At 45.1% G+C, this 18,739-nt stretch overlaps 1 protein-coding gene across 1 annotated transcript; it reads right to left on the bottom strand.

Moving 5' to 3' along the window:
* Positions 1–7,739: 7,739 nt before the first annotated feature.
* LOC119223146 (protein Wnt-2b-A) lies at positions 7,740–17,236 on the bottom strand. The gene is made up of 5 exons (XM_037480272.2): positions 16,596–17,236; positions 14,276–14,496; positions 11,773–12,050; positions 10,894–11,158; positions 7,740–9,006 (listed from the first exon to the last, which is right to left on the bottom strand). The coding sequence occupies exons 1-5, from the start codon at positions 16,775–16,777 to the stop codon at positions 8,777–8,779; spliced, it is 1,176 nt and encodes a 391-aa protein (XP_037336169.2). The 5' UTR covers positions 16,778–17,236; the 3' UTR covers positions 7,740–8,776.
* Between the last annotated feature and the right edge of the window lie 1,503 nt (positions 17,237–18,739).

Here is an 18,739-nt window from a genome sequence, read left to right as displayed (position 1 = left end):
GTATACATGGCCAAATCCAATAAGTCCATTTGAATACTACAACAGTCGTCTTCTAATCTGTTTGTTTGAAATCTGTGATTAATCAGACCCAGTGCAGGCCTTACCCACACCTATTTGTCCATGTTAAGGGTAAAGTCATTTCTCAACACAATTTGGTGAATGCCAATGGAGGAGTGTGTGTGTGTGTGTGTGTGTGTGTGTGTGTGTGTGTGTGTGTGTGTGTGTGTGTGTGTGTGTGTGTGTGTGTGTGTGTGTGTGTGTGTGTGTGTGTGTGTGTGTAAATGTTCCTCTTTATCTCACTCAATGAGTGAGTGGAGGTTGGCTGTAAGGCTATCTGTCCCTCTCAGACACCCTCTCTGTCTCTGTCACTGTGCCTGCAGCCTGTGAACACACACACACACACGCTCACACAGACATATCATTGATTAATTGGCATCGGCCACATTACCTTTGTTAGATGCTAATATTGCATCAGTGTCACCTTATTGTGTATTTGGCGTACAAGGCGACCAAAAACGATGGCCTTTAGCAATGAATGACTGAAGGAGATTTGGTTGTAACCCAAATTAAGAATTTCCCTTTCTCTTTCCGTTAAGACAGGTGGGAGCTGCGCCTGCACTGAAGTGTCCCATCGAGGGTCCTGAAGTGGACTTATCCCCTACCATCCCTTCTCCCGTCTCACTTTTTTCTGGGCTCACACCCCACACTCATCCAGCCCTGCACACACCAGAGAGGTCTCTCTCCCCTGTGCTCATTTTAACACTCAACCACACCACCTTCTTACATTTGGCAGAGTGCTGCATGATACTCAAGGTACTGATCGAGTGTGTGAAAACCGGACGGTTAATGGAGACACCGATGATGTTGAGAGAAATATTGTTGCCTCTGACAAATATCCAGCTGATTTTGAGTGCACAGAAAAGACACAATGGATGGCTGTCAGCTGGTCACACTCCGTGTCCTTCATGAACTTAACGTGATGCTTCATCAGCAGATACTAAAGGGTGTGGCTGGTGGTGTCAGTTATTGAGATCTAGAGCTACTTGTAAGTCGATTTTGTTAGTTCAGTGTCGCTGTGTGTTAGGTGAAGCTAACAAGCTGTTGGCGTGAGCTTTGTATTTACCACAGATATGACCGTGGTATGTTGGACGTACACATCAAAATTGACCAGGACACACAAACAATGCTGAGATTTAAGACATAGGTGCAAGAGCCGTCCTGTGTGGAATGCAAAGGTTTGTCAGTCCATATTTGTTGATGCTGGCTGTTTTCTTTCTATGGGACAAGTTGCAGGGCATCCTCTCTATGTGTTTGGGCGAGGACCCACACAGAGCTGCTTGCAGTTATATTTCTTATGTCGTTTTCAGCTTCACATGAAATGTGCCGCCTGTAATGGATCACTCCTTTTACAAATGTTTTAGTAATCAACAAAACGTCTTTTACCTGAAGACAACACTGATTTGTAAGAACTAACAGATCTGTAAAAATTTCCAGAGTGGAGGCGGTAGCTTTGCTGGATGGTCATTGAGAAAACATCTGTTGTGTTTGTTTGCATATGAACGTATGTATAATCACGATGACTTAGCATTTCTATAGGTCTTCCTGCATATCTCCATCTACTTTAGTCTGGTGAGGTTCTTATTGTTGTGAAGCAGAATCTTATGCATTTATTTTTTTTGACTTTTCAAGCAGCTTTCTTTCTCCCTCCTTCACTGTCCCTCTTTCACTTCAAACTATGTGGTGAAGCAGATGTTGCAGCAGGTGGAATACCACGTCCGGGGTGGCCATATTCACCAACTAACCCCAGGCACCGGTCGCCTTCAACATCACCTTCAGTGTGTATCTCCGCCAAGTTATGTTATGTTCCCTGTGCTGTTGTTGTTGTTGTATGCGGCTTGGCTCTCTGTGTGGTAAACTCTCTGTGCTGGTGTGTGCTTCAGTGTCTGATAAACACATTAGACCGTTGTTTACTCCCCGCTAAACTATCCCAAACACTTGATGGAGACAGAGCTCCAAGCCAATGAAGAAGATGCGAGCATCGTTGTAGCACTCTGACTGGTGAGAACAAAATCAGGCTGCCCTTGACGACCTGGTATGAGTGTTTGTATACAGTGTATCTATGTGCATACAAGATGTAGACGCAGCATGGCGTTATTCAAAACAAGGTGTGGCGTGTCCCAGCGTTTGTGGCCAACGGCGGGTTTAATTAAAACATCCCAATTCCTTTAGGCACCGATGTGACGAGGTCTGTGCTCGCTTTTGTCAGAAATTCAATACATTTTTATTCAAAATTAACAGTGGATTTAAAAAATCAGTGTTAAAAAAAGTCCAGATATGCACAATAAGAGTAAAACCTATTGATTTGAAATAGAATAAAATACTAGATATATGAGGTCAGACTCCAGATTCGGGTGCTGTAGCATTAGTATCAATGCCTGGTTTAAGCCCGTGTGAAAGCTCTATTATACGTGAATTATCTCCTTACGGAGAGTGGGAGGCCGCAGCATAAACAAGTCACTCTGAACGGAGAGAGGGACGGATGAGTTTCCTTCTGTTGTTTTTGTTACACCAGCACTTTATTGTAAAACTGAAATGATATTGTTGCCGTGGCAGCTTGGTGTAAATGTTTTGTGCGCAGTATCCCTCCATTTCATGCCGAGCGCTTGCTCTGTTTACCACTGTTTACTGAGCGACTGAGGCTACTGTACTGTGTCCTTGCTCTTGGTGCTGGTGGAAGGTGAACCCCAGACGTTGGTAGTGGGGAGACCTTTTTTTTTTTTATTGCTCTGCTCTGGCTTTCAGACACCAACAGACAGCCGTGAAAAACGACACATATAACGTTAAAGATCACTGGGCCAATCGAACTGGAAAGGGAAATTGTACATTGCCAGAAAACTGCAACTTAAAACACAAACAACACATTCCTCAAGGAAAGTGTTAGTTTGTGTAGTGTGAGTTTGAGATGCGTCGTACCACTGAATTTGTGTGTATTTAGTGGTCTGTGTATCTAAAGGTGAGGAGTCTGGGAGACTGGGAGTGGGACACTGGCTCCAGTTATTTGATAAACACATAGTCTCCACTCTAATCAACAATAAACACATAGTTGTGAACATGTTTGAGTACAGGTAGACACTCTACTAGTTGTGTAAACCTTTCTCCAATTTGCCACTCGAGAAGTTTGGCCTTTGGCTGTTTCTTGCCTTCTTTCGCTTTTGCCAGATGTTTGAGGTGACAGAACCTAGTAGAAGTCACAGGGATGAGCTGGGTTTAGGTTTGATTGTGTGTGTGTGTGCGCTTGTGTGTGCATGCTTGGATGGCTTACCGCTATCTGTCAATGTCACTCAGGTAGCTATGGTATCACTGTTAGTGTCAGCATCGGTGTGTGTCAGCTGGTATCGCTCACTGGTATCTATGTCTGTGAGGCCTACATAATTTGACCCTGACCCTGTATCTCTCCTGTTTCCCACACCTCTGCCTCTCTTTGTCCGTGTGTGTGTGTGTGTGTGTGTGTGTGTGGGTGTGTGTGTGTGTGAGAGATTTAGTGTGTATTGTCAGCCCGGACCCCCTGATTCCTTGGTATGTTGGTGGAATTTCGACTATTTTACCAGGTCACTGTTGTTTGTGCCTCGTGAGGTGTGTCCGTAAATTCCCACACAGGGAGGGGAGATAAACACGCTCACACCGTCACGCGTGTATGCAAACCTCGTCACGTGGCAGCCCACACCTTGTACTTTAAGGTCTCCCCATGACTAACGGTCTTAAAATGTCAGACTCCGCACCGGCGCAATGTCATTGACCTTTAACCCTCACGGTGGCTGACTGTAAGGCAGAGCTGGAGTCCGCTTTACAGCGCTAAACCTACCAGCAAGTGGGTTATATCACAAATCAATTGGGAATGACAAGTGCTGAGGCGCTGCGTGAGGTTTCTACTCACAGAATATTGAGGTCAACCTGCTTGGGATTGTATGTGTTTGTAGTTGTACAAGCATCAAAACTGTTTTACATGCTTTGATGAGTGCCACTTAAGGGGAACTGTTTCCTTTTTACTAATTCTGGTTACCAAAACAATTGATGAAAATAAACTGTGGTTGTTGCTGATATATCGATGGTTGCTATATGAAATGCTTGAGTATAAGTGTTTTGTGTCATAATCCTCCTTTTCCCTCATACCTCTACTCTCCCTGTCCGTCTCTACACCACTCTGTACCTGGCAGGTCACGTAAATATTAGTCTGAGCTCCCTAATAAATCTGCTACTCCTACTGCTCCCACAACCTCCCAGCCCAAAGCTAACGGCTGCCACAATCTCCGTAAGATCGGCACAGCCAAAGCACGAGAAACAGAGGGAAGAGTCGACACTGTCCGCTGTGGGCCATTTGAATGCAGCCCAGCAGGTGCTCTTTTGAATGAATTCTCCCCAGGGAAGAGCTTAGCCACATGAGCAGGCCGTTAATGTTTAGAGGATGTCAACAGGCAACGGATCAGTGGCGGTCGTTCACATTGCGGAAAGTTCTCTGTTGGTACACCTAAACTTGATGACCCCTGACCTCAAACAGACTCTCCCTCTACCTCCAGGAAAAAGAAATGACCTAAGTTCTGCTGGCCTGGAGGTCAACTCATGCCACGACACACACACACGCACTTGTAAGTTTGGAAGCACTTTCTGATCACAAACATTGAGTGACAGAGTAGAAATGCTGGGTAACATACCGAGGACTTTACCAGACAGGTGATAGCTGAGCTCAGGGGGCACTGAAGGGGTCCCATCCTGGCCTGCAGGTATGTGCATGTGAATATGTGTGCAAAACAGATCGCATGGCGGACACCTAGACCACCCCGGGGGGGGGGGGGAACCTGCATCAGAGGAGAGAGAGGCGGAGGGAGGCGGTCAGAGCGGTGTGGCAGCTGGGGCAAATAATGATGATGAATTGTTGGGAACGCGGTTCTTTTGGCTCAGATTAAAATCTGCTGATAAACATGCCCGCCAGGTCTCCAGGTAACCCTATACATCTCCCCCTCCCCTCCATCCTTTCTTCCCACTGTCTCACACCTCCTTCTTTTCTCTATCGCTCAGTCCAAGATGGATGTTCGAGGTTAAGTCTGGTCACAGTCTTGGTGGTGGCCTCTGGTCTGTCGTTGTACCTCCAGGTCTCTGTGTGTTTGTTTGTTTGTGTGAGTGAGTGAGTGCGTGTCCGAGGTTGCGTGCATGTTTGTGTATGAAATGGGAGTGCAGTTTATTTCTTTATTCTCAGGTCAGCTGACATGCATTACAGCCTGGACGTTAGCCTGAACTTTCACCACCGAGTCGAGATTGAGAGAGACGACTAACAGTCTAAAGATACTGCAGCCATGTATGTGTCGGTGTAAAGGTACAGACGCCTAACGTTTAAAAAAAAAAAGGACACGACTTCACGGCCAGGATGCAGGTAGACGTTAATCATAGAGAGTCAGGTAATAACTTCTCCTTTGTCAAACACTGTGCTGGTTCCTGTTGGCCGATGGAGTACATCCTGCGAAAATGCCGCAGCCGGCTGGAGGTCACACTGAAACAGGAAACGTCTGTTTAAATTTGACTTGTCGTACCTGCTTCAATACAACTGAGTGGGAGATGGAGCGCGTTTCACGGAAATGTAATTTGACCGTAACAAACATTTAACACAAATAACGCCAGCTACCTGGGAGGCAACCTTTAAATTTAATTTCAACGAAACATTTAAGTTCAGCTCGGTTACAGTCTGAACGGAACCACTTGTGCCAGTGATCTGGTCCCAGTCAAATTACTTGGCTTGGCGGTGTTATTGAATGAGGATTGAGGCTCATTACAACCAGGGCCTTGGGTCTCAGAAAGGGAATACAAGATCAATAGCCAGGGATGACGTTTCTGCAATGGGGCAATCAATACAAGCAATCAAGATTCATTATAAACAAAGCAACAAGTCCATAGTAATTCCCCTCGACAAAGGAAAACGGTGCACGCCCAACAAGTATAACCAAAAAGTCACCTGTACACTTTAACGCATTGTCACAAAGGTTAGGTGATTGCATTATTTTCTCTTCCAAATGAAGCTTAGGCGGAAATTCAGTCAGGAAGACTGGACAGGCTTTGCCATCCCCGGCTGACATCCTCCCCGCCAGCTGATTAGGGGCGGGTCGGGTAATGCCAGACGTGGGTGACGTAATGGCAAACCAATTGCATCAGTGCTGGCGAACGTTAAAAGACTGTTCTCCCCTTTTCCGTCAGTTGTCATTTCAGCGCGCACCAAAGGCATCCCACCACCACCCCTGACACCTCCAATCTCCAGCAGAACCTGGCACATCAGGAAATTGGAGCAACTCATTCTCTACCACCACCACCAGTGTCTGGACTCCCAAAGGGGGGGATATAGCTCGGCTCAGCATCCTGGCCCCCGTTCTTTCCTACGGCAGGATGGAGTCCAAGCCCCAAACTCAGTGCCATAGCAATATTCATGCATGTTATAATAAAGCAGTGTTCAAACTTCAAGTCTCTCCGGATTGAAATACCTTTGTCTCTCCAGGGGTTTGTTCAAAACCTGTAGGCTCATCTTTTTAGTAAAACCAGTTGGGTTCACAGGTCTCTTTGAACTTTTTTGAGTTTTTCTTAGCCAATAACAACAATGCAATCCATTCTATCGACCTAAAAAATGTACGTGTCGTTTAGGAAGTGCCTGTAAACCTGGAATGTCATCTACTACACAGATATACTCTGCCACAGGAAGAGGGCCCTAGAATAGTCTCATTGACTTGTATTGCTTGATTATATTACCGTGGGGCACAATATATCTTATGCAATCTAACGACACAAGGAGGTCGACGGCTCAGTTTGGGGCCGTTGGTAGATTTGAAGGTGTGTCATAATTGAAAACTTCACAAAGCAGCAACACGTGAGGATGTTGTATTGATTGAAGAGACGCAGACTTTGTGTTTTCATCTCAGCCGATGTACGTGCGCTTGTGTCTCCTTCGTGCATCAAGATAATTTGAGGACAGAGGTCTTGTGTATTCAGGCCCGAACGTGGCTGCGTCCGGTCCCAGGTCCAGGCCAAGAAAAGACACATATTGAGCAACACAACATTCAGGATTAGAGCCTTACGGAAGAAGATTTTGTTTACATGATACTTGTCTCTTAAATTTGCTGTTGTGTGCAATATCCCTTGGAATTCCTGTTAACGGGAGTCTCTGTGCTCTAATGTAACAGACACTGAACTGAGTCTGGATAGCAGAGGGGGTTGAGACAGAGAAGATTGCAGCAAAGTATTCCCTTTGATAAGCCGGCCAAGAAGCCTTTGATTAAATGTGGTCCCAGCAGGAGACCACACTAGGTCCTCTGTGGCACCACCCTGTCCAATCACCAGCTATCAACAGCCCGGGTAATTATAGCCATCTAGTCATTAGACTGTTACCCACCTGGAATTCCACAGAGCGAAAGGTGACATGAGGCCAGCAGAGGTTGGGGTGTAGGTTGGGCCCTTTAGTCAACCCCCCCCCTCGACTGACATAACACACCACACCCCGACTCACATAGAATCCACCTTTGTTACCGACATAGATTGTATTATTATTTTCTGCCCCAATGTCTCCCAACTTAGTAGTGTAGTGGTGTGTGTGTGTGTGTGTGTGTGTGTGCGTGCGTGCGTGTTTGCGTGGTTACACACTCGTCTTATCTGTGTGCGATGGGAATAACGTGGCAGGTTGTGACAGCAGTACAACGGGAACTTAACTCGGTCACGCTGATTAGTTCTGCTCTGTCTGCATCTAGTCTCTTTTTGCCTTCAACCTCTATGTTTGCCTGTCTGAACAAAAAACAATCATTCCAGTGTCATAATAATGCGCCATATATTTCAAATGAACATCTGTTTTGATAAGGCAATATACACAATGTTATACAAGCAAGCCGGAGAGTAGAGAAGTGAAACTTGGCTGATGATGTCATCTTACACACTGAAAACTAGAGTACACCGTATAATCATAATCTCCTCGTGTCAGCCAATGTAGTGCAGTCACTTCTACGAATGAGAAATGAAACAACACTTTTTAAACATTTTAAATAAATCACTTTAAACAGCTCGTCTTGTCTTTTGTTTTTTTTGTCCCAATGACGCATCCGTCTATTTATTCATTTATTCATCCTTCTCCCTGTCCTCTGGTCGTCCTCTGCCCCTCTGCCTGGACTTCTGTTTGGCTACGCAGCGCCAAACTCCCGCTTAGATGTCCACTTCTCAAAGTGCGCTAGTCAAGCTACTTCCCAAAGTCCAACATAACCCCCACCCAAAAAAAAGAACATTATGTGAGTATAGGATATTGTTGTAATAATACTGGATATGTTTTAAGGCTCAGTTAATGTAAAACTGTGTTTTTAAGCATTGGGGAACGCAGCAAACCATTTTGACCCAGTACCACACACTAGAAAAAAAAAAGCCCTACTGGACTGAGTCTTCAATATAAAAGTCCAGTGCACCCAAACCCAAAAGTGTTCACTGGGTTTACCGTTCGGCTGCACTAGCAGTCCGGTCGCAGGGCCATTCACACACAGGTATTAGAGGGTGTTAATTCATATTGATGGGTACTGAACGATAGTGCTTTCACAGAGACAGGTATAAAAGCCATGCAATGATGAACCAAGGAGGTGGCAGGGGAGGGCAGAGACGCAGAGCACTTTCGGACAAACTTTCCCAGAATGCCATGTTCCACAGGATGTCCCGTAACAGGGAAAAAGGGGTGGGGTTGCATTACATGGGGCGGGGTGGGGGGGGCGTGTCCTCAGGTCTGGTCCAACCATTCTGCACGCTTGGGAGCTTTGCACGTGTGTACATCCACAGCTTCCTCACAGTCCTTACACTCCACGGCGCAGCACCATTTGAACTTGCACTCGCACTTCGTGATTTGCTTGACTCTCGTGGTGTCGTAGCCCCGCCCACAGCACATGACCTCACAGCCATCTGTGCCGCGTGATGTCTTATTGCAGAGACGCCCAGCCGTGCCCAGGGAGCCTGCACACAGCAACAAAAAAAAGAGTTGAAAATGTTACATTTTAGCTTCAAGAAATGGTTTTTCTCAACAACAAAAAAAAATAAATTGTGAAATCTGTTGATAACTCTGTGCATGTGACTGGTTTACGAGGCGCTAACCTACAAACTAGGGCCCCGAAATAAAAAGCAGAAGATGCAGCGGAAGCCTGTATATAAACAGACAGTATGAACCGTGTGGGAGTGACAAAGTTCATCGGGTGCTGTGGGTCTTTGAGCTAATTCCCAAACCTGTTAGTGGGTTTATTGTGTTAGATTGTCTCGCAGGATCCAGGTAGTGGCCAAACGGGACATCGGGAATGTAACCACTATACGACCTAAACTTTGTGAAAAACAATGTGATTTTAAGTTTAGCTAAAAAAGCACCTAATTGATTCTATAGTGTTAAATAAAAATAAAATGTATTGACAGGGCTAGGGTCAAAAACTTTGGCAAAGAAAATCTGTGCTTTCATCCCAAATAGCAATATTGACACAACTTCTATTAACTGTTCAGTCCTACTTTGCAACCATCGTTTTGTTCAACCTCTACCAAACAGGAGATATCAGATATCTTTATATTATAGCTCAGCTACTCAGAATTACGATATATAAGATATGAAAGGATGCCATTTAGACAGCACATAATTAACCATCTCTATCTAGAAAGATTTAGTTACGCTTACTAAAAGAGCGGCCTGGAACATAAATTTGTTTACAGGATTTCCAGGCTGCTCATTTAGTAATTTTCAGTATTACAAATATTACAAGTTTCCCTTTAGCCCTCCTATGGGTTCAATGTGGCACAGCGATGCTGAGTGTGTTCTATAGTGTTTAGCCCTCTGTATATTATCTAATATAGTGGCATCTCGTCTGTCTTGTGTGAACGTCACCCCCACAGAGATTAGTGCTGGTGCTCTGTGTGAGAAGCTCCCTGTTTGAATTGCTACCCATCACAACAAGCTACCCGTAGAACAACAGACCCACACACACAACTATGCCGTGTTGGTAGAGTGGCCTATAGTTACACTGCCTTTCCCAAGCCACTGCTCCCTTTGAAGCCACTTTGTGTGTGTGTGTGTGTGTGTGTGTGTGTGTGTGTGTGTGTGTGTGTGTGTGTGAATGCATGTGCGTGTGAGGGTTAAATGGACAGTGGAGCGTGACAGACAGACAGGCTCTCACACTCTGAGGCCCACTCTGCCCTCAAGCTACGCTTAGTTCAGACAGACGGAGAGGGAGAGACTGTGACAGACAGAGAGAGGGGACTTTTTTTTTTGGAATTAGCTGCTTGTGTCCCTAGGCAGTAGATTCCGATGGGGAAGGTGAGAAAGAGGGGGAGGATGGACCAAGGGACCAAGGGAGAAGGCAGACAAAGGGAGAGAGGAAGAACTGGACAGAGCTTCTGAGTGATGGAGGTCTTAATGTAGACTGTTGTAAAAGTTGGTTCGACAGTGTTTCATCCATCAACCGGCCAATCAGAAAGAGCCATAACTAATTGGATGGTTGATCAACACTTCCTGGGACCATAGGGATGTGTATGTATATGTATGTATGTATTTATTTATTTAGGTTTGTGTGTATTTTTGTGCGTGTGTGTGTGTTGACAGAGACTGATGGAGGTCAGATGGTCACAGAACATCCCCAGGGTACGAGGATATTAGCTTCCACTGACATCACACAGGAGTCCTGCTGTGTTATCTGAGTACCATTACACACACACACACACACACACACACACACACAAACACACTAGTCATGCATGAACATACACACAACATACACTTAACACCCCTAAAACATAACACAGTTGAGACAATCCATCAACGACCATGGGAAACGGGCTTTCTTTCTCTTTCAATCCAGTCAATCTTACCTGCTGTTTTGTCTTGCAGGCAGTAATCTGGAGAGTTCTCAAAGTAGACCAGGTCGTTCTTGGTGGCCTTCCTGAAGGCCTTGTTAGCCACGGCGAAGCCTGTCCCATCCTGGTTCATCGTCACCTCAATGGCCCCGTTGTATTTTCTCCTCAGGTAGTCGCCGGTCTTCCTAAAGTCCGACATGGCCATCCAACATGTCCGCAGCGTGCAGGAGCCGCTCACACCGTGACATTTACACTCCAGCTTCATGAACCGCTTCACTGCCTAAAAACAGAGAGCAGAGGGGATTGTGTGAATGTATTTGGCCATCTTAATGTTTGGTTTGACATGTTCCGTGAAAACAGCATTAAGGCGTAAGAATTTCACCTAATTTCATGAAAAGTATATATTTTATTTGGTTTCATCTGCCAAGGTTTCAAGATATCTGTCCACCTCTGACATTCATGCTTCCACTGCAAGACAATGGCAGTAAAAATATTTTTGTTTGAAATGCTCAGAGCATTGCAAAATTGCATGACAAATTTACCTTGGACAATCCGCCAATCTGAATGGTTTCATCTCAACTAGTAACAATCCCTAAACTCTTAACATTTAAGTCCCTGGGTACCTAGAGATAGGGAGACTGTTGCTGTTATTTTTTTATTTAACACTGTGAGCACCACAGAAAATCCTTTTACTGACATTGAGCAAAACACTCAGTACTGAGTTAAAATGTGGTCTCTTACTGGAAATTCTCTGTATCTGTATACGGACGCATTCCAATCAAATGGGGTATGCAAGTTTTTCCCCAAAACAGTGTTTTGTAGGAACCTATTGTAGATTTATGAAATCTCCTGCAAAAAAAAAACAAGTTGTTAAAGTTGTAATTGGGCACTTACAGTTCTGCCACAGCGGTTGTTGTGCAGGTTCATGAGTGCTCGTGCATCTCGGACTGTCCTCTCTTTGGCATCAATGAAGGCTTTGGCAAACTTGATCCCATAGTTGATATTATCACTACAGCCGCCCCAGTCAAACTCTCCTCTCTTGTCGCTAGCTCGTCCCCGCTTGTGTGGGTCACAGTTACATGTTTTCAGCTCCCCCTGGCTGCAGGCGCGGGTAAGCGCGTACACTACTCCTGCCGAGGAGATGGCGTAGACAAATGCTGCTTCTCGACTGCCTGAACAAGAGAGAGGGAGAGAAAGCACAAAAGCAAAACATCAACCGCGAGTATAGGCTCATTCAATAAACATCACGCAGTACAATTTATTTAAGTACGGCCTAAAGACCTAAAACTGTGCAACCCACATGCAGGCGCAGATACACACAATGCCACGACCAGGCCTCTGTGTGAGCCATCAGAACGTGAGGGGTGCAGCTGACGGGGGCATATCAGGCCCGATGTGGAGTATGGGACAGCTTTGTTTAAATATTATCATGGAAATAATTCCAGCTGCGGGGCTCTCCTCTGCTCACATAAATTGTTTAAATTCAGACACCGTGATACCCCATTAATCAGCACCAGGGTGATGTCATGGCAGCAGTTTCTACCATTACTGCGCTTTTCTGGTCCTCCAGTTAATTAGAATGTGAGTCATCTATTGTGTGGCCAAAGACACATGGAGAATTAGATATAGTGTTTAGCTGTAGTTGCCTTTTGTATTTGGCAGGTTGCTGTGAAGACATTGAGCTCCCAAGAGGATTAACCTTTGTAGGACCGTGTAAACATTGAATGCCTTTCAGTTGTGATTTGCTGTCATTCACCTCACGCGCATCTGACCGGCCCAAGTTTTAATCAAAATGTATTTTTAAGGTCACAACTGTGAGCCCAAATTTCCATCTCAATCAATTCAGGTGTCTATACAGGCCACATAACAGCTGCTGTTTCACTGGAGCTCCACACACACACACAATATGATGCAAAGAGATGATGTATTTGTCACTGAGTGCTCCCAAAACGTGCTTGACCATTTCCAACCATACTCATACAAACAATGTTTTAGTTTGATCACAACCTCATGATTGCTGTTTTGCTCATTTTAATTTTCAACACTGGACGCCAAAGTAACACATTGAGTCAAGAAATGTATTCCCTATTTTTAGCAATTGGGAATTATTGAAGTAACAGCACTTATAAAATCTCAAAAAAATACCTATATAGTACTGATCTAAAAAAATAACGGAGGGGAACTTTTGTATTTGAACCAGCTGACGCTAAATGAGTTTGTATGGTCCAACCTACTTGCTCTGTATTCCCTGGAATGTCCCATTTCATCTCCAGGGTGTGGAGAAGGGGTCACTGGGTACTGTTGAGGTGGCGTGTGTGGGGGAGGATGGAGGAAGGTATTGCTGGTCATCATTCAAATCTGTGCTGTTTGTCTGACAGTGAAATATCTCCCTAAATATTTACATCTACATTACTGTTTATTCCTGTCCTCCACACATACAGCCTGTATCTCCATATCTCCTATTTTTGTTCATGCATTTTGAATCCCCAAACAAGCTTAGTGCGGCTGGCTAGAAGAGGAAAAGTAGCCCGTCTGAAGACTAGCACCTACAGTTTGAGAATGACTACAATGAACCACAGTAAAGTAGACGTTACCTTTGTGCCAGCTACAAACTCAGGAGAAAGTATAAACCTTAACCATAACCACAGAGAAAGTGGCCTTAGAGAGTCAATCTTTTTATTGGTTGAAGTTACAGGTGCATCACTGCGTATACGCCCTGCATTCAGAATGCAGCTGTAATGACATTTAATGAAGACTGCAGTATCGACTAAATGATGTGTGATCGACAATTAATATAACTGTCATCATTTCATATTTTATGCAAAATAGCCAGCTGGCTAGGACGCTATTGCTAATAGGTGATTTTACTGAATAGCCCCAGTTGCCCTATTATTCAATAAATATTCAGGATTCAGAGAGTGTGCCGTTATAAAAGGAAAAACAGTAGGAAGGAGGAAATACACATTCATTGTTTCCAAAGAAGGTTGGAAATGTAGATTGTAGGACGCATGTGTGCCCGCATGCATTTGTGTAAAGGCACAAATGTGTTACACAGCACAGAGGTTTGGCAGGAGTGGAAAAACAAAAGGATGACAAGCCTGCGTCTGGAGGCCTGTGTTTTTATTGACGAGGCGTAAGGGCATTACAACAGTCCATTAGCGTCTATAAACATGGAGCACCGGCATCCGTGAGAGGGAAAGATCGGAGAAAGAACAGAGTGAGCGGGGAGATGGACGGAGAGAAGGAGGGGGGAGGCCGTAAAAATTGAAAGAGAAAGAAAGATGAGCAGTGCGATAGTGGCAGACGGGGTTCAGGTTCATACTCGGTGCATATCTCCATTCTTTGACCACAATCAATTATTGGACAGAAAGATATGCAGACACACCCATTGACTTACTCCGTAGCAAGACACGTCCAAACACGGTGTGGTCGCGGTCCAGTGTGCTGCAGTTCCAGCGGTGGTGTCTGAATTGATGTTGGCACTCTCTGATCCACTCTTTGGTGCCCTCGCCGATGGCCTGCATGATGTCTGGGTGGCGCTGACACAGTTGCCGCTGCTTATTCACCAAGCCTGGGATGTTGTTGCAGATCACGCGGGCCCCCAGCGCACCGATGTACCTGAAAGACGCCACGGACACAGGACACTTGTGTGTAGGTGGTTTTGCGATAAACCGAACCCAAACTCCTTCAAGAGGATTCATGGGTTTTGATGGTGAAGTGCAATGAGTTAGGATAGGAGCCCTCATATGGGGGGGATTTACACATGTGGATACACACACGCGCGCTCGAATGCGTTTGGTGGCGTGAACGAGAGCTGCGGTAACAGCCCTCTGTGAGTCAGAGTTCACTACACTTAACAGTTTAAGGTTTGCGAGCAGGAGGGGAGTGGAAACCATTTACTCTGCTCTCCAAATAAATAAGCACTTAACCTTTCCCCACAAGACCCGCGTGTGTATGTGTTTTCAAATGTTTCCTGAAGGAATGGTAGAAATCCCGTTGTCACAAATCAGAGCACGATGTCCGGGGGCCTCCAATAACCCTGTCAAACTAAGTCCCCGTTTATTCACTACTCCTCTCTGTCTTCTGTCGGCCGGCTCTCATGCTCACCACAGTCACAGCTCTCTTGCAGGCCTCAACCCCCCCCCCCCCCCCCCCCCCCTGCCCTGCCAGATAAAAGATGCGCCCATAGCACCCTATCAAGATAAATGCTGCATTGAGATTACCCAGAAAATATGACTTAAAGCCGAGCCGTGTGTGCAGGGGACGTCTTGCAGCTCGGCGGCCGCAGAGTTGCGACGGGCCGGCGGGCGGAGGTCAGGGAGCGTGTGGCTGTGTGGTCGTGTTTTACGAGGTCGGAGACCGGAGGCTCTCTGCTCCCCAGAGTGGGGATTAGAGAAGAGGAATAAGAACAGAGTGCTCATCAAAGGAACCGGCCAGAGCAGCAATTCACACTTCATTTTCTCTCTGTGAGGATTTTATAGGATAGTAAATCCTTATCCACGGGTCTAAAATAACATGCTGCAAAGCCCTGCGACTACACTGTGAATCATAGAGGAAAGATAAGTGGGAACCGATCTAAAAATGTATTGACTCCTATTGCCTCCTTTTGCCATGTCATATTCTAAAGCCCCATTTGATTAGTTTTCTCGAATATTATTAGTAACTTCATATTTTACAAATCAATCTAACGTCAAGAGAATTTGTGTATAATGATTTTTTTTTTTACTCCAACATCTCGAATATCCCACAATCATTTCCCCGGATGTGTCCATGTCATCACTTATTCTACACCCACATGAATTTGATTAACACTTAGACACTGCCGTCAAAGCCTACCCGGTCCAAACCCACACACACACACACACCACTCCAACTACTCCCCGTAACTGCTTTTGATCTACACAAACTATTGAGCATTCCACACCCGCCCACACAGACACTTCTCTCATAAACACGCTCACACATAAACATTTTCACGCATGTTGTTGCGCAGGCAATGAGATATTTTGTTCACCCCTCACCTATGCTCTAGATGGCTGGTTTGGGGGTATTTTTGAGAAGTAATTTGTGCGCGTGCGTTAATGACCGCTCTGCCTTGTTTTTGCTGAATATGCGCTCAGCCAATAGCGCCGACATCAATTACATTTATTGCTCTTTTATTATTGCACAATGTGGCAAGCCAACAGACTGACATGAAGAGAACATGCAGTCATGCAACTAAATCTGAAAGAGGATTGAATAATTCACAAAGTCGTAAAAAGCAGGTTATTTTTATTTACCTAGGAGTCTTTTTAAGGAGCAAATCATTTGTTATTCAATTAACTGATGGCAGATGATTTTCTCTTTGCAGTAGTTCCCTTAATAAAAACACCGAGGCAGCGCAATCATTCGAGACAAATAAACTCCAATGCGTTTAGATGATTTGCTGCAAAATTTCTCAAATACGTTCAAACAACATTGATGAGAAAATCCCAATTGGCAAATAATTAGGCTATAATAAAAGATCAAACACCGTAAATCGCGGGTTTGAATTAATTGCAGCGGGGTTTTCGATGCCAAGTCGTTGGCAATTGAAATTCCCATCGAAATACCAAATAGGCTGCTTTAATAATTATCACCATCATTTAGGATAAGCGGCTTCTTCCAAAAAGACAAATTGGGATCCCCTAAATGTCGCTTTCCGGCAGTTCGGCCTGTAGGTGTGATGTCGTACTCACCACCATGACGAGTCCACCCGAGGCGTCACCAGCAGCAGCAGCAACAGACACGCACAGTAAATCCTCGAGCTGGCACCGGGGTTTTGGCATGAAGAAGACCGGGTCGAGAGTTTGGCTCCCGGCGAACCGCAGCTCCGAATCCGGGCAGCCCGGAGGCTCAGAATCCGGTTTAAACCCAGCATGGCTCCGCTCTTTTTTTTTTCTTAACCACGAAAAGTTCCCCCCAAAATACAAGATTTACGTTGGGATGCGAACAATTAATAAACACGGTTTTTGGGGTGAAGTATGTCAAGCGCCCATTCAGAAGATAGGCCTCATTATCCAGTGTGTAGCTCCATATCAATAGCGCGACAGTCGGGAGTGCGAGGAGCGCGTTTTCTGTGCCATGTGCGCACCAGCCTCTCCAGCACTGAGCACTACCCGCTTCCCACTGGAGGTTTACACAACCAGACGAGAAACAAGTGTCGTGGGTTGTTTTTTTTCACCCCTCCAGTCAGGTCCCCCAACACGTATCCTGGATTCTGGCTTAGTTCATTGGCTCCGGATCACAGCTGGAGCAAGAGGGTTGAGAGACTCGCGGCAGGTCAGTCGACTTGTTGACTCTGCGGTGGGTCGGATGCCTACACTGGACCGCTGCTTTATCAGTGCGCTGTGGACAGACTCATGAGAGAGAGAGAGAGAGAGAGATGAGGGAGGGAGGGAGGGCTCGCTGCTGGCGGCTCCTCGCTCCCATTGGGCAGACTCAAGGGTTACAGAGTTTGACTGTAGGAAGGAGATATTAAAGAGGGATCACTGGAGAAGTGTGTGTGTGCTGCTGAGGTTCAAGGGTGATGATGATGATGCTGTTGAGGTCGAGAAGGTCCAAATATGCGAAGTGGATCTGTGACCAAATTGTTATAATTGAGGATGGCGCCTTCATTTTACAACCCAGTAAAACTGCATAATTAAATCACACTGAAAATGTGTTTTTTTCATATTTTAAAAGGGTATTTTCCATTCCTGATTCATGATGCAATCATTAGGGGCCAAAGAATAACCAGAGACCAATATGCCTTATTTACACCAATATTTTGGAAATGTCTTTGTTAACAGTCACAGATTAATCTTAAATATGTAATTTACCCAAATGTCTAATGTTATTGTCAATTCATTATAATCATATTCAGTGTATAAGTATATGATTGTATTTCTTCTTCCACTGTTCATCGGCTTTGACAGTAGAAAGTTAATGCGGATATCAAACGTGTGGTTGCAGGTACGCCTTTATGCAGTTTCATCATGTCAAAATCATGAGTGCTGTCCCTGCATTGAATCTGTTACATCGGATAGTTATTATGGGTGTTATTTACTAATTATAATTTAAATATTTGTAATGCCAGCAGCCGTGCACCACCTAAAGAATAGCAGAAATGAAAGTGGGAGAAAAAAAAAAAAGTGTAGGGAATGTTGGACTTAGAGAACAGAGCCAAATCATCCAGTGGAACAGCACTGTGGCTTAAATATGAACCACATGTGAGAGTGCTGAGACAGCGCTCGAATGAGGCACACACACGCACGCACACACACACACACACACACATACACGGGAGAGAAACCATCCTTACCTTTTTCCCCATGCATGTGTGCATCTTGAAGTTGTCTTCAGGCTTTGTAGTGGGCTGTCACCCAACATCAAATGTCCAACATGTCTCTTTATTCTTGAACAACTTCGAAGAAGTGAAAACCCTAATTCTAGGAATCCAAAAATGATAAACCAAAAATACCCTTTTTCTCACCATTCCTGTCCGTGTAGACTTGACCTCCTGCGGGGTATTTATGATGCTGTATTAAAAATACCTCAGTTGATTCAGCTGACCCAGTAATGCTAACACACAAGTAAACAAATTAGGAAAATCCTTGCTGGAATTGAAACAAATTAGCTATAGCTGTCGCAAACGGCTATTTCATCGAAAGCTTGAGAGAACAGCTCAAGTGTTTACGCCAAAGCTGCTGTTAAAGCTAAGCTCCTTTTACAGACATTTGTATTTCTGCTTAGAGCTCGGCAAGCAGGCTGCTGGCAGAATGGGAAACACACACTTTTAAATGTTTTCAGAGACAGCCACATTCACAAACACTCGGACTAGAGTGGGTACAAGTTTGTGCGC

Source organism: Pungitius pungitius, chromosome 1, assembly GCF_949316345.1.
Source record: "Pungitius pungitius chromosome 1, fPunPun2.1, whole genome shotgun sequence".
Lineage (NCBI taxonomy): Eukaryota > Metazoa > Chordata > Actinopteri > Perciformes > Gasterosteidae > Pungitius > Pungitius pungitius.
This window is presented reverse-complemented; position numbering and strand designations above follow the sequence as displayed.